This window comes from Melanotaenia boesemani, chromosome 18 (genome assembly GCF_017639745.1).
Source record: "Melanotaenia boesemani isolate fMelBoe1 chromosome 18, fMelBoe1.pri, whole genome shotgun sequence".
NCBI lineage: Eukaryota > Metazoa > Chordata > Actinopteri > Atheriniformes > Melanotaeniidae > Melanotaenia > Melanotaenia boesemani.
Window position 1 is genome coordinate 16,529,262 of NC_055699.1, and position 16,389 is coordinate 16,545,650.

The following is a 16,389-nucleotide window of genomic DNA, read 5'->3' on the forward strand; positions in this document are numbered from 1 at the left end:
GAAATCTCTTACCTGACAACTTGCATCTTTGAGTTTAGTGACAAAAAAAACTCCAAAGATTCCACGTAAACTTTGAACAGGTTTTTCTTTGACTGATTTCAGGACTCGGGTCCAGTGATGTAGATGAGAGGAAGGCACATTTGAGAAAGCAAAGAAATGACAGCTATTTTTCCTTTAAATGTTTTTCTGTGCACCAGGAAGTCATCATTGATTCTTAATGCCCCACTGTTCAAATTCAGCTATTGTAACTAATCCATTAAGAATTTTTAAGAGCAATCACATGACAAGAGATGTTAGAAAGTATCTCAGTGAGGTAAAATAACAGAGAAGGTTTTTGTGTTTAGTTCTAGTTTGATCCAGTCTGTTGGACTGAACATGAATATTGATATTATGTAGCTCATTACTTTTTGGTTTTTCACAATGTCAGCCTTAGAATTACTTTATGATGCATCCACACACACACCACTGTGAGGTGTAGAGAGGATGCTCAGATATTTTACATATATAAAGTTATAAAGTCATTACCTCTGAAGTAACCAGAAACTACATCAGCTAACTAACCTTTGGTGTCAAGATCTTCAGCAAGTCTGCAGGAGAAATTCAAAACCTGTTTCCACAGGTGAGATGGCTGTAATTTCAGTATTTCATTGATGTGGATTTTCTGGTGCTTTCCGTGGGTCTGCACATTTCACTTGAACTGAACATGTTCGGCTGCTGCTCCAGTAGCTGATAGTGATTGTTGCTTCATGTTAAATGCAATGTTAAAAGAGCTCAATTCAAAAGGTTAGTTAAAATGGGGTTTTTCCTTCTTTAGGGATGATATAATTTATTTTAAATAACTATAAAAAGATAAACAATTCAAGATTTCTGGCTTTCTCCTGCACCCCTTTATTTAAAGCTCAAAATTCCATCCATCCATCCATCCATCCATCCATCCACCCATCCATCCATCCATCCATCCATCTTCTAAAACCATATCCTTTGGTTCAGTGCTTGGTCCCAACATAGCAAAGCTCCCTGCAGTCGCATTCCCACTGCCTTAGTGGCCTGCTCCTCCTCCATGCCTGCTCTCACTTCTTGCTGGACCAACTGGCTTCTGGCTCTACCCTTGCTGGTCAGGTCTGGGCAAGGTGAGGAGTTACTACCCAACCCACTTCTCCCTGATGCCACCTATCCAACAAGCCTCTTGTGGCGCTGTCTGGATTCTGCCTGCTTCACGACTACCTGGGGTTTCCACTTCCTGCCTATCCTCACCACAATCCACGCGCCAGATACCTTGGGAGTGTGAGCTTATTCTTCTGACCATACAAAGTGGTACTGCTCAGGCTCCTGGGTAGCCCTAGCCACATACGAAGGTACTAACTAATCCTTTGTTCAAAACCTTCAGCTGTAGACATGGTAAAGTCATACACTTGAATGAGCAAAAGGATTTGTGGGAGGATGGCATGCTGGTAGATCCAGGCCTTGAACTTGCCAGGGAGGCCAGACTTGTCCACTGCCGTCAGGTGTCTTTCCAGTTCTAGCCCTGCTTCCTTGATAGATTCGGTGTCCAGGCTCTTCACTGGCTTCTCTGAAAGGGAAGGGATCTGGGAACCTCCAATGGAGAAACAGAACGTCTCAACGATTCTTCTCTTCTTTAGCACCAAAGTTCTGGGCTTAGCTGGATTGAAGCTCATCCGTGCCCAAGAGATGAGCTTCTCTAGGCCATCTCCAACAGCCACCTGCATCCTGGAACTGATGTTGTGGTTACTGTAAGGTCATCTATGAATGCACGGATTGGTGGTTACTGTAAGGTCATCTATGAATGCACGGATTGGTGGTTACTGTAAGGTCATCTATGAATGCACGGATTGGTGGTTGGCAGACACCTGATCTGGACAGCAGGCCTCTGCATTCCAGCTCAGCTGATTTGGCCAGCATGTTCACTACCAAGGAAAAAAGGCCTACTGATGCAGTGCATCCGGTAATTATCCCCTATACCAGTTTGTGCCATTCTGATGCTACCACCCCGGACCGGACTCTTAAACTGAAGTTGTTGTAATAGTCAAAAATGAGGTCTCTGATCTTCCCTGGGATGTGGTGGTGATCTAGGGCAGTTGAAACAAGCTTGTGGGGTATGGAGCCATAAGTGTTGGTCAAGTCCAGTCACACAACAGATAGGTCCCCTCTGCCTTCCCGCGCATCCTGTATAAGCTGGGTGACCACTCCTGTGTGTTCCAGGCACCCTGGGAATTGGGGTATCCCTCCCTTCTTTTGGAATCCAGATGCCTTCAGCATATCTCCACTGCTGAGCAACCTTCCCTCTCTTTGACACTGCTCGCAACATCTTCCAAAGTTGTTTCAGCAGGTTGGGGCAACTCTTGTAGACCTTGTATGGTATTCCATTGGGTCCAAGAGCCAAGCTAGCTGTTGCCGCAGCTATGATCTCCTGAACTTCCTTCAAGTTTGGCTCACTACAATCAAATTCAGGGGGGGCTGGGGGCCTTACCAGGATCTTGCAATCTGCCGGGTCCTTCTCCTGCTCAGCATCTGAGTACGTGTTATGGAGATAATGATCAACCTCCTCCTTGGTGCATGACAGTTGAGCACTTCGCTTCTGCCCAAGTAGCTGTCTTGAGAACCCAAAGAGGTTTGCAATAAAGGCTGCTCTTCTCTTGGTCACTTGGAAGATTCAAGGCTTCTTCTGACTACATGCCGAAGTGTCCTTGGGCAAGATGATAAACCTCATGTTGCCTCCTGATGTGTCTATCGGGGAATGAATGTGTGTGTTAAAGCAAAGCAGATAGTATATAACCATTGAAGTGCTGTATCAATGTGTGTGTGTGTAAACGGTTGAATGTGACATATACATTAAAGCACTTTAAGTGGTCAAGATGACTAGGAAAGCGCAACATAATCACAGTCAATTTATATACTTATTCACCATATACGCTCAGGTCCACATATTAACACAAGTAGCTAATCAGCCAATCACATGGCATTTTCTTTTTTTAAACTTGTCCTGCCCAGTATCGTAGCAAGCAGAATGATGGTCTGGCTGCTGTGTTGTGCCAAACAAATTTGCTTTGCCAGCTTAGTGCATTTAGACACATCAGACGACTTGCTAAAGTTGTAACTGAGCATCAGAATGGATTAAAATAGGGATTTAAGTGACTTTGAATGTGGCATGGTTTATGTCCCAGATGGGCTAATTTGAATATTTTAGGAACTGCTGATCAAGTGGTATTCTCTCGCACAAGGTTTACAGAGAATGATCTGAAAAAGAGAAAATAGCCATTGAGCGGCAGTTGTCTGGATCAAAGTTCTTTGTTGATGTTAGAGGTCAGAGGCGAATGGGCAGACTTGTTGGAGATGATAGAAAGGCAACTGTAGCTCAGATAACTGCTGGTTTTAACAAAGATAGAAATACCATCTTGGAATGGACGGTGGCTGTCAGAGGCCAAAATTTTTCCAGACATAAACGTGTTTTCATCTGCAAGTGGATCTAGTGGCTGCAGACGCAGCAATGAATGCACTATACAGGTAACTACTTTAAAATGTTATACTGTTCTCTTCTACATGCCTTTTAAGGTGTTACTTAGTCCAAATAGTGCCCTCGCACCTATCAAGCAAAGCCAGTACTATAGTTTTAAAGTTCAGAGGGTCTAACTTCACACACACACAGTTGATTGTCCATTTAGACACACCTGCAGTAAAAATGGTGGCAAAAATATAGCAGCTGCCATGTATGTTCCCCTATAGCAGGTAGATATAAATGGCTCATACAAAAAGAATAAAAACTTAACAGTTATTTTAGTAAAAGTGATTGTATACCAATACAAGCACAGTTTTTAATTTTAAATTAAAAATTTCTGCTGTTGACCCTTGATTTATTACATGCTGCCCTTTCAAATTTTGGTCAGATAGACTAAAGCAGCAGAAGATTACACAGGGCTCTTCTCATAACAGGAAACTAATCCTACAATTCACATACCAACATAGGACAATGGTAGATTAGAAAACGTTGTTTGGTCTAATGTATCTCAATTTGAGCTGCCAACATTCAGCAGTTTCAGCAACATTCAGATGGTAGGATCAGAATTTGGCATAAGGAGACAAAGATCCATCCTACCTTGTATTAAAAGTTAAGGCTGGTGGTGAAGGTAAAATGATGTGGGGGATATTGTCTTGGCACACTTTGGAGCAAAATCTTTCAGAATTATTTCCAGCATCTTGTTGAATCTATGCCACAAAAATTAAGGCATAACAATAGGGGGACCAACCCAGTTCAAGCACAGTGTACCTTATAATGTGAACAGTGAGTATATATTAATAAATGCAAGTAAGTGATAAAATCTTTTGAAATCAAGGGTACACATCTGAATAATTAGATCTACATCTTTTCAAGCCTTATTTTAGAAAGAAAATGCATGTTCATGTCTTATACCATATTAACTTCATCTTTACGTTTATTTGATATTTGCTGTCAGGTACCACTAGAGGGTGGACTATAGCCATTTTAAACAGTTTAACATTTCCTATCTTTACTGCTTTTTTCAGAGATTTAAAGATAAAAAAAAAAAAGCTGAAACTCCTTTAGATCTACTGACGAGTTGTGTTAGCTTGCCAGCCATCTCTTATATAAACCATGTGAAAGCTAGTCATAACTTCCTGTTTTCACAAACAACCATAAAATAAGCCGAGACGAGGTGCACGCGAACACACACACACACGCACATAAACACACTCCTGTTGACCCAAACCAGGCCTAAATGAGCGTTGCCAGTTACTCTCATGTGGTCTTCTCTGTGACGCTAGTTGGTCGGACTGCTGGAGCAACTTCTCCTCACAGCTGCTCGCCATCCCCAGGCCTGATGAAAGACTGCTTGTCTGTCAGCACTGGTACAAAGACTGTAAGGCTTTGCCACATATGTAATTAAAATTGCTTCACAGAGATTATAGATCATCATGAGATCAACAAACCTTTCATTGCCATTTGTCTGTCACAAAAATAGGATATTTGACAGCGAGAAACCACAGAATGCAGGATGTCAGCCATTAGTGAAAGAATTAGATGCAAAGAACATTTAATCTACAATCAAAATAGTCTTTCATTTATTCATTGCAACATGTTTCATTCATATGTACATGATTTTTTCTTTTTTTTTCTTTTTAAAGTTGATTTGTTAAAGCTGGTGAGGTTGTGGTTTAACAGCTTCTTTAAAGCAACACTACTTAACTTTATCAGACTTTCTAACTTTGGCTCCCTCTATTAAAGGCTAATTCAGTACTTGTCTTGAATCCTGTCTCTTCTCTGAGCTCTCTCCAGCTAGTAAAAGTCTGTTTGATGTCAACTCATCTCACATCTCTTGCTCTCTCATTTTCTCCCTTTCTTTTTCTCGCTTCCTCCGATAATTTTCTCTTTGATTTCTTTGCCGAATCAGCAAAGCTGCACCTTTAGCCAGTGTGTTGATATCCGGTTGCTGGTGTGTGGTGCAGGTGCCGTTAAGCGAAATAAGCAGCTGTCATGAGATGCCCCGGTCTGGAAAAAAAATAAGTTTGTGGTTTCTCAGGTCCGGGCTGCTGCAGGGCCATGAGGGCTCCAAGTGCATAGATAATGTCAGTGTACCATCAAAACGACTCAGAAGCACAGAGTTTTAAGGTCAGAAAGTTATGTAGTGTTGCTTTAAAGTTTTCAAATGTGCGGATTTTGCCCACTGACAGGGGTGTCACTTGATTTCACACATCCACATCACAAATAAAATGAAAGAATAAAAACACATCAAAAATACATCATACTTCTTAGAAATCTGTACAAAAATCATCACTTTTTGCAACCTCTAAAAAATACATAAAGGATTTTCAAAATGATTTTAAACACACCTTAATAAACAATGGGCATTTCTTCATCAATGCTTGCACATAATAATAAAATGAAAAACAAACTAATAAAATAGCTTAACAAATGCATAGCATTTTTGTTTTTCTTAAACTGCACTCGTGGTGCAATAAAGAGAGAAATAAACAAAGTCTACATACAGGTTAAACAAGCTTCATACCAAATCTGGATGTGTCTTTTAAGCGTGAAATAGCTTCAGTTAGATCCTGCACACCAGAAAAAGAAGAATTCACTCTGAAATGCTTAAAAATTCATTACCACTTCAGTGCTAGCTTAGATTCTGTCCTGCCAGATTTCATTGCAGCAAGAAAATTGAATTTTCTACCATGAAAATATTGAAAATGATTTCCACATGGTGGATATTTTCTTTTTTTAAGGAAACTCTTAAAATCATCCAGATGGCAGATGTATTAAGAAAAAGAAACATGGGCTCTTCATGATCAAATGTGACAAATTAAATATGTAGCAACTCTTGGGTATCGAGATCCAGTTGATGTTTCCATTAAAAAAAAAAAATGTTATGTTCTTCCAGTCTGAACCCCAGTTCCACATCCCAACTAAATTCCCCATCATTGTCTGAGAAGAAGGGAGTTTCCATTTGAAAAAGTCTTTCTACTGGAAAAAATATGAGGAAAGATTCAGTCACAAATTGAGAAAAGGAAACAAGTCATAAAAGACTTAAATTAAAGATTCAGAGAACAAATCTTTCCTTCTTTTTTGTCTAAAATGAAAAACTGGAATAGAGTAAATGCTATTAATTTAAACATATCTGTAATTTAATTATTAAAAGGTGATGTAACCAAGAGAAAGTTGTGCAAGGTCTAACTGATGGCTGTGGAGACAATCACCGTCTTGACATAAAACAGTCACTGGCCACTTTTCACTTGTCCGACAACTGCCCCTCCATCACTTCTTGAACCGGCAGCGTCTCATCTTGCAAGGTCCTCTGGGAAACGGAGTCTCCTTGTGATCTCTGGCTGCTCTGTAAAAACAGAGCTGTCTCACTGGACTCTTCCTGTACAGGGCTCCTGAAGGCATCGTCCGGTCTGCCTTCGTCGCTGTCGTGGGGCGTCTGGCTGACGTAGACGACGACGACTTCGCCGCTGAAGTTCATCACCTGACCGCTGGAGATGAAGGTAGTGTTGTGGTTCCCAGAAACCAAACCTAAATGGCAAAAAAAAAGACATAAAGCAAGAGATTATGAGCAGAAAAAAGTTAAATAATTCCTTATAATGATATGTGTAGAAATATTCATGGTATGACTACGTAAGACTTTCAGTTCCCAATTAAACACAGACCTGTGAGTGAAAAAGGGACCTCATCTTGGCTAACCTCTAATGACTAAGGGACAGTGGGTGTAATGACGATGCAGGATGACCATAGACAGACCGCAGCTACATTGTCCACCATATAATTTCCTTCTAGCCTGTCTAGCATGTCCAGTACATTGTAGCGTGAGAAACTCAAGACCTAAGAAATCTATCATCTATGATTTTGGTGCTGCTATTACATTAATTTTATCTTCAATTCAATAAAAATGTTTTTCCAAAAGAGAACTTTCTGAGCTCTGATGTGGGTGTAAAGTTTGACAGTTAAACCAGCCAGGTGAATTATGAGAAAATCTGTGTTTTTGTTTTGTAACTCACAATTCACCACTTTAAGCCACTGCTTCCTACTTCATCCCGACTCCCGTCTGACTCTCCAGCCAACAAAACAAGCCGACCCTCTGTGACTCACAGCTCATGTCTCATCTGTGTGCATGCATGCACACATACACACACATATTCACATTAAATTAAACCAAATCCATTCTAGTGAACATGTTTACACCAACATACACACACTGAAAAGCAAAGTTTGTCCTTTAAACTTCAAAAGACAGGCAAACACTATAACACCCTCACAGAAAGCGTGCGTCTGTTCCCAGAGCCGTTTTCCCAGAATACCAGTCTAAGAGGTCTAGCAAGAAAATATGTCATTTCACCACAGCTTTGAAAACAAAGCTCAATGGAATCTGCTTGGGTTCTTCTGTTTATCCTGTCTCGATTCCACTCTTTTTTTTTTTCTTCTTCTTCTTTTTCTGGATGCTCAACAACTGTAGCAGAACACCTCTCTTGCTTGGTGTCCAAGAAAACCACACTTGGATGTGAGCTTCTTCAAAAATCTACTGCTTTCTCCCAAGAATCTGACAGTGGGAAGAAAAGATGTGAGTAATCAGTCCTGTTAAGACCCTCTTGATCTTAAGCAGCTTCTAAAAGATAAAGCTGATGTGTGCAAGGGGAGCTTCTGTGAGACTTTTGGAAGTGAAACCTCTGACCCTTGCTTAGCCTTAAAATAGCATGTGCGGGAATTGAATTTAATCAGTCATTACTGCATGATGGGAAATCATTTTAAACCAGCAGGCATGTAATTAAAATAGTCATCAGTGAGAGTTTAAAAAAAGCTTTAAAAAGATGGTGTGTGTTTTTGTTGGGAGGGTAGGGTTATAAAAGTATTACTCAAGCTGCACACATCTTGCTTCAATTAAAGCTGTGGTCACTTTGCGCAACCCTATGGAACTCTGGGTAAACAGGAGCTTTGTACTGTAGATGGCATGGTTCACACTGATGCACACACACAATGAGCAGTATTTGTAAGAGTGTGGTTCTGGCGGTTCAGTAAGACATCATACACACACATATCTTTTTCCTGCTCCCTGTGTGGTCTCCCAGAATTCACCAACCAACTATCAATACTGACTTTAATAAAACATACTTCTTGGAAACAATCAGGCAAATCTCTCATTGTTATGCTGAAACCAATCCTCTGTTATGAGCTGTATTCAACATGCTCACCTAATAACGCTGGAGTTTGAGCAAACCACTGTCCCCATCAGGCTAAGCTAACCACTCAGTGCTTCAGGCGCATTGTATAAACACGTTTCCCGCAGATTTTTATCTATGGCAGCACGTGAAGAGTCTCTGTGAGGACAATACACATTCAGACATGTGACAGCTAAACCTTCCATAAAAGCCAACCTAGATCTCATTTTGTTATGGCTTGTGGCTACTCCCACCGATTCTAAGGAAAGAGGACTCTGCTATGAAGCGGATTAAGTCCATGTGGCAATAAGTGTCCTGAGTATCTTTTATTGTCTAAATAAAGTTTTAAATAGTTTAACTTTTGAAGAAACAACACACAAATAATAGCATTAAACTGAATAGAATTTAATTTTTTTTTATTGTTCTCTTCTCTTACCCACCTGAGGTAAGACTTGGTTCAGCTAGGTTACTGTGGAGGCTCTCTGGTAAGCACTCCAGTTCTGACTCTCCCAAAGAGAACTTGTTCTCCCTGCTATCCCCCCAGGAAATCCCCTGGTCTCGCTCCGGGGTTGAAGCCTCAGGGGGACTGTCTGAGTGAAGATTTCCAACAGACATAGAAGTCATCAGGGGGCTGACTGAGGTCATAGCAGGGGATAAGCTATTTTCTGTGCAGGTGGAGTCTGTGTTCGGCAGTCTGTGTAGTCCTTCCTGTTTCACCAGCGATCTATCGGTCAGGTCACATTTGAACTGTGACCTCAGCTGAGCCTGTGTCAATGCCAGGCAAAGCTCAGGGGGTGAGCTAGATTGAGAGATCGCAGAGGCGGTGTGCAGGAGAGGAGAAGACAACGAGATAAGAGAGGCAACGCTTGCCTCACTCATGGATGAAGCAGTATTTTCTTGACTTCCATTGCTGCCTTCTCTTGCTCTTTCACCTCCACTTTTGTCCTCTTTTCTGTTCTCTTCTCCATCCCTGTCTCCTTCTAGGCCACCACATGAGCAGGATGCCGGTGTTCCAGGACTAACAGCCTGGCTACAGTCCTCATTTTCCCCTACTTCCAGCGGCTCGCGGACAGGAATGACACACACACAAGAACCTGCCAAAAGCGGAGACACGCTCACAACCTCTTCCTCTGACACCTCCTCTGGTTGAGCCAATCCTTCGCTTCGATCCTCTGTCACCTTTCTCACTTTAACCCCTCCTTTGTTTGTCATTTCCTCTGTGAAGGGCAAAGGGATCCTGACATAAGGGCCAGAGGTGGGGAAGGTGCACAGGGGATCATTTTCAGGACCTTGGGGTGCTTGGCACATGAGCTTGGTTATCTCACAAGGTGTACATTTGGGGCCTCCTGCTGCTCCACTGTGGTAAAGAGGAGCCAAAGTCTCCTAGAACGATCAAAAGAATGTAATAAGCATCAAGACTCTCGTAAGAAATTATAATTTGTCTTTCTTTACACCAGATATAATGTACAAACTCTAAAAGGTTTGCAATTTTATCATTTCTCTATTTTATCTCTGTTGCTTGGCAACATTTCATACCTGCTGTATCCTGGTCCTCTTCAGATTCTGGACACAGGATCGAAGATTAACTAAAAAAAATTAACAACAAATATTTTATGAGTGAGTAAAATGCAGACGGGAAATCTACTTTTGTTAGAAAAATCACATACATTTTGAGTCATAGGCAGTAAATCTGTTCTAAGCTCATGTAATAAGTTTTATAAATGTAGGATTCTAACCTACCAGAGAGCAGCTTTAGTTTGTCCTTGTAGCAGAAGAGCAGCAGAATGAGGAGACATAGAACAGTAATGACTAACAGGACAGAAACTATAGCCCAGGAGGGTGTTGTACCTGAAAGAAATACATTTCAGAGCTTACTTTTGTTTAACTTTTTATCTACTATCACTCATAAGTGGTCTCTGCAGACTAAAAACAGTCTTAGCTATACAGTGAACTGATTGATTTTCTACATTTTCTTTGACATTTAACCTTCAGATTTGCTTTGCAATAACAGTATTTTGAGGATTTGTACAGATGAAGTGAACATGTCCGTGTCTTACCAGGAGCAGGCAGTCCGCACACTGCATCAGCCTGGGCACTGCCGGGCTGTGTCTCATTCCTGCCGCCAGCTCTGCAACTGCAAAATGAGACAAAATCACAAGAACAAAGACTGAAGAGGAAGATTGGTACAAGATCACATGCTATTTGTTTTATTCCTTTTCTACCCTCTATATTTAAACCAGCCAACCTGCCAACAGTTACCAGTGGCTCTGCAGTGACGACAAACAGAAAGAAGTGACAGAAAAACAAAATTGTTTTTCTCTCTCTTTCTTTCCATCGTCATCGCCATTATTACAGAACCAGCCAGCAGTGGAAGCTGGTGTCTGTTCCAGCCAGGATTCCAGGGGAAGTGGTGAACATATTACTCATAATAGCTGGTGAGGAGAGTAACCCAAAGGCATTTTTCCTCCACAGTACATCAGAACACTGTGTGTGTGTGTGTGTGTTTGCACTTACTTGGTCCACTGTTGGCATGGTTCCATATTATAATCTGCAGAGAAGAAGCCTTTCTTACATGGGATGCAGATTTTTCTTCCACTTGTTGACCCTAAAAACAAACAAATGCATTTGAAACATCTCTGAATGAAAAGCTTTTTCTAACATTTTTACACAGATGATTTCTGCTCTTTACCATGGTCCACTTCAAGACCAAGACCGGGGCTGCAGGTGGGTATCTTCTCACAGAATTCACAGTTGATGGGGTGACACTGGAGGCCGCGCCGACAGCGACATGGCTCCTCTGTCACAAAGTTTTCAGGCCTCTCCATAAAACCTTTTCCTGGAAGTCAAAGTAGTGATTGTCTCAGCACAGATCCTTGAAATAAATAATAAGCTGAATCTGTTTGGCTTTAGAGTTCTTGAACAGCACTTTAACTGGATTTGCTCTTGAGAAATAATGGAAACTGACTTTATTTTCTCATTTTCAGCCCTCTTGAGACATTTTCATGGAGAATATTTTTAATTTTTATATTTGCTGTCCAGTGTGAGCATGTTCTGTAGGCTTCAGGCTGGTGTAGAAAGACCTTTTTTCAAGGTTTTTCCATTTTTAATCTAAGCTGAGGTGCAAGTACCGACCTGTATCACAGACTCTCTGCAGATGACAGCTTGTTTCTTGAGTCCAGCCAGGCTGATATTCACCATGATTACAACTAACACATGTCGTCTGCTGCGAATTCTTGCAATGAGAAAGCACACGGGAGCCTAATAAAAAAGGGAGCCAAAGAAGGAAAAAAGGAAAACAGAAGGGGTTAATAACTTGTATGTGATCACAGAAATAACTAAATAACAGTTGGAAGAATATAAAAAAAGATAGTAATGGATAAAACTGAAGCCTATTTCCTCTTTTTAGGTACTAAACTAAAATTTTAATGTATGGTTGTGAGAGCACATGCATGTCTGTGCTATTTTAACCCAAATGTTCCGTTTATGGATATCCTTCCTCTTTTGGGTCGCCTTTGTCAATGGAAATGTATTTTTATTTCATGCTAACTGCAGTGAGTAAATCAGATTCTCACATTTCTCTCGTGTTTTGCATCAATGTGAATTTATCTGAGTGTGTTATTACCTGGTTTACACTTGTTGCAGCATTTGGAGCCTCTTACGTATTGTGTTTCTTCACACTGAAGAGATTTGGAGAATGAATTCTAAAAAAAAAAAAAAAAAAATAAATATTTAGACCTAAGATTAGTTTCATGCATGTTTAGACTTTTTGTGGCAACAGAGAATAGGATAAAGTATCAAAGGACATACATGAAGAATATGTAACAGAAGTTTGCATATTTAGGCTCTGAAAACCTTAATTCTCTGCTAAAAGTTAAATGTTTTTCTAAATGAATACTTGTCATTAATTAAAGCATTTATAATCATCTTCAGATCATCTTTTAAATCAGCATGTGATTTCATGAGATGGCTGTGAGTAATGTGAGGAGGAGGATGGCTAAAAACATTTCCAAGACATGCCCAGGAAATGTTTCCACACTCTCAGAAACACCTGACCACAGGATCAAACTGGCAAACTAAACTCACATTGTACATAGTTACATAATAGGAAAATCAACTCTTGTTGACTTGCAGATACGCTCCTGATCCCCACCAGTGTGCAGTTAAACAGCAGATGCTCACATTTGCCACAATGATGAAGCATCTGCATTTTTCTTTGTTTGTTTTTCACACATTACATTTGGACTTGAGACAAAAGGCTGCAAAAGTACAACAGAGTCTTACATGAGCACAGCAGCACACACCCTCCATTTCAAGTTTTTTTTGTGGGTTGTGAACTCCTAGCTGCTCTGCTGAATTAGAGAATCTGGCTGTTATGACAGAGTTGATGCCAAAGCCACAAAGTCTATATATAAAAGTAGAAAAATACAACTTAAAGGAATGATTACTCTCTGACCTTACATCGACCTGACAAACTCTGACATTCAGCCTTTTTCAGTTTCCCTTTCCCTTGAAATCATATACTTATTCTGTCATTCATGCAGTAATTTCTATTGCTGGTTGTGCAGATGTTCAGCTTTCCCTATAGGCAACCTTCAGAGGCATTATATTTGAACTTGTACACCTGTCATCAAACCCCACCTCACCGGCCAGTTCTTCTCTTTCCCACAGTGCATCTGTATTGTGACACACAAGATCAATTCTTCACTTAAAGGTTTGATGCAGTCAGATTCTAAACAGTAAATCTAGATCAAATTTAGCTTCTGAACTCTTTCTTATCATTATATTCCTTTTCTCCTCCCTTTCACCACTCCATGTTGAACCCTGTTTAGTCTCTGTTTCAGTCTGTGCAGCTTCAGGCATCAAACAGCCCAAACAAGAACATTGGCATGCATTTAACTACCTCTACTCAGAGTCACACATCAGCCATTCTTGTTTTCTGATCTAACAAGTGGGAAAATAATGCACAATGCTCAGAGCTCGCACTGCAGCACTAATGAGGACCATGTGCTGCAACAGAGCAAAGTGACAGACAGAAGATTCCCATACAAAGTAGCTGAAACAGTCACAAAGCCAATCCAGAATGCACAGGAAACCAAAGGAATGCTGGAAACTGTATTTTTGTATTGTTATTGCTGCCACATCTAAACATTGGGTCTCACGACTATGATGTATTTGTTTTCACTTACTAAATATATAAACGTGTATATGTGAAAGAAAAACAGCTGATCCACCCTGTAAGATTACAGGTTGTCATCATCAGACAGAACAGCCACTCTCAAAGCAAACTTGATCTGACATGTGAAATTAAATATATAATTATGAATGCAAAAATGGGAAGGGGCTGAATATATGAATGAAGCAGGTAGAGTTCCACCTCTGCAGTCACATTAGGCAATTATCTCCTTTTCATCATATTTTCCTTGCTGTTCTCTTTTTTTAAAATAGATTTTTTTAAAAAAAAGTAACAAAACACTCCATTACTTGTGTGATCTCATCAAACATGACTATGATGCAGAGAGAGCTTTCCATTTGATTCCAGAGGATAAGGGAATTTGCATAACGGCTGCAGCAGCCATAGGCAGAGAGCCAAGAGAAGTACGGTGTGACTTCTTTTAGGCCTTTGGGGGGTTTTACCGATCTGTGATAAGGAGCAGTAAAAGCATATTGCACAACTGAATCTTTGTATAGAGTCTGCACCTGCGATTACATATTTTAAAGCCATAAAAACAAGCAGAACTTACACCAATAGATTCTAAAAGTCATACATGCTTAATAATTTGAACACCTTTTTTTTGTTCTTCTATTTTCCGGGGGAGTATCCACACCAGGGCATCCAAATTCACAGGAGCAAATGAGGAAATTCTGGTAAAATTTCATAAACAGTGACGACCAAAAATGTCCAACTACCTGAGAAAAACACAATAAAAGTTGCCAACAAGATCTTGAGCAACTACAATCTCTGCACCAAATGTTTGTTTTGGACTTTAACAGTTTGATTTGGGTGTATTTCCTCCAGAAGGCAGATTAGAATTCCTCCTCCCTTCTCCTCACAAAGCTCTACTGTCATTTCATGAGCTTTTTGTCACTTAAATGTGTGGGTATTTTAAAGTCACATCAAGGTTGGATCTGCTGGTATGAGGTAACACAGCTCTTACTTCCGATGAGGCAGACTGCACAAGATTATAGTGGTTGGTCGGATGGTCCTTTAACAGATTTTGAAAAAGATGGCGACTAAAACTAAAAAGAAAAAAGGTCGTTTGACTGAAAACTAAGTGGAATCAGCCAGAATACGATGAGTGCATAAATGCAGGAAAGAATAAATGGATGGCTAATAAAAACATACAGGAGCCTGGACTGGGGGTAAACCAGTCCACTAAAGCACAGCATTGTTATGATTTACTGGATTGACTCTTTTGCTCTGAACATCTTGAAGTAATTGTGTATTGCTCAATGTCTTACAGACAGTTTGAGAAGAATTTGGAATGAACTGCATGAAGTGGTTGAAAACCAACAAAATCAAGGGGAATTTTTGGGGGATACTCTGAGTCAGTAGTTGAATGGCTACGGTGAGAAGAAACCAGAGCCAAGGGTTTGCAGAGTCACCTTAAAGCATAGATACAGAAAAATATATATAGAAAAATACTCATTCCCTTGCCCACACTGGCTCCTTTTCAGGGATCTTGCTGTATTAGAGCTTAACTTCACAACCTGTGAAAACTTGTTGTCTTCTCCTCCTGTGTCACTCTCTCTCTCTCTCTGAATCTTTGCATGTGCAAGATGCAGTGTCATCTCAAGCACGCCCTCTTTTTCTTCAGGAAAACAGTGAAGGAAGAGCCTCTGTTCTGGTCAAAGTGTGAAAACTGTTTATGGTAATGCAGGCAGTGATGGATCACTGGTGCCCAGCAGTCCCACCACTATGCCCACGTCTTAACCACTCCACCTGGACAGCGTTAGCTGCTAGACAACAGCATGTTGTAATCTATTTCCCTTTAAACTGGATCAGCTGAGACAATAATGCCCAAATGGCACAAAGCTTTAACAGAGAGAAACTGGGGAGAAAGAAAGAAGAAAATGAAGAAGAAAACGTTTCCAGTTGGTTAGAGTGCGTAAAAATCAAAGTCTCTATCCCTTTCTTTAGAATCCCATCAGACCAGCGTATGCAAATCCTCTGATGGGTAATAATGTGATAAGTTAACCATAAATCTCAGTATTTTGCTTGAGCTTAACGGTCGCAGGGATGTTGTGCTAATAAAGTGTTTCAACACTTTTACCTCTATTGTTGTTGATTAAACGCTTAAAACACACTTATAAGTAGCAAATAACATATAATACCTGTGCGTAAAGGATGACAAGGGCCCATGTTATCCAGCCGCGGAATATCCAGCTTGCGGAAAAGTTCCTCCTCATCGTTACTGACTGATTAACAGTTGCTTCTGAAGCAAACTTGTCTCTTTTTTTTCAATGCAACACACAAATCTAAGAGTCCCCGCGACCTTCTTCAGATCTCCTCACTGCAGATCACTTTTCTTGCGTGCGTAAAAACCAGTGGAGTGGAGGCTTCGCGCATCTCACAGGGCATTCCAGCGTCTTCATTCCAAGTTAGGCAGCTGCAGTTTCCACAGCCCTTCTCATCTTCCCTCTGCTTTCACCCACGCGTTGTGGAGGGAGCTGCATGCAGCAGCTTGTAAAAAACTGCATGAGGCAGACAGG

General features: G+C 40.7%; 1 protein-coding gene and 1 pseudogene across 1 annotated transcript; both read right to left on the reverse strand.

The window, feature by feature from the left end:
* Positions 1-966: 966 nt before the first annotated feature.
* LOC121629250 lies at positions 967-5,889 on the reverse strand (annotated as a pseudogene).
* On the reverse strand, positions 4,895-16,374 carry tnfrsf11a (tumor necrosis factor receptor superfamily, member 11a, NFKB activator). Its single transcript, XM_041968439.1, has 10 exons — positions 16,012-16,374; positions 12,302-12,380; positions 11,812-11,937; positions 11,369-11,515; positions 11,194-11,284; positions 10,737-10,813; positions 10,420-10,527; positions 10,216-10,265; positions 9,120-10,062; positions 4,895-7,042 (listed from the first exon to the last, which is right to left on the reverse strand). The coding sequence occupies exons 1-10, from the start codon at positions 16,084-16,086 to the stop codon at positions 6,759-6,761; spliced, it is 1,980 nt and encodes a 659-aa protein (XP_041824373.1). The 5' UTR covers positions 16,087-16,374; the 3' UTR covers positions 4,895-6,758.
* Positions 16,375-16,389: the final 15 nt, after the last annotated feature.

Coding starts and splice junctions, on each gene's coding strand:
- tnfrsf11a (XM_041968439.1), bottom strand. CDS start 16,086: ATGAGGAGGAACTTTTCCGCAAGCTGGATATTCCGCGGCTGGATAACA. Junction 11,285..11,368: donor TGGTCTTGAAGTGGACCATG/GTAAAGAGCAGA, acceptor GTTTGTTTTTAG/GGTCAACAAGTGGAAGAAAA. Junction 10,528..10,736: donor GTGCGGACTGCCTGCTCCTG/GTAAGACACGGA, acceptor TATTTCTTTCAG/GTACAACACCCTCCTGGGCT.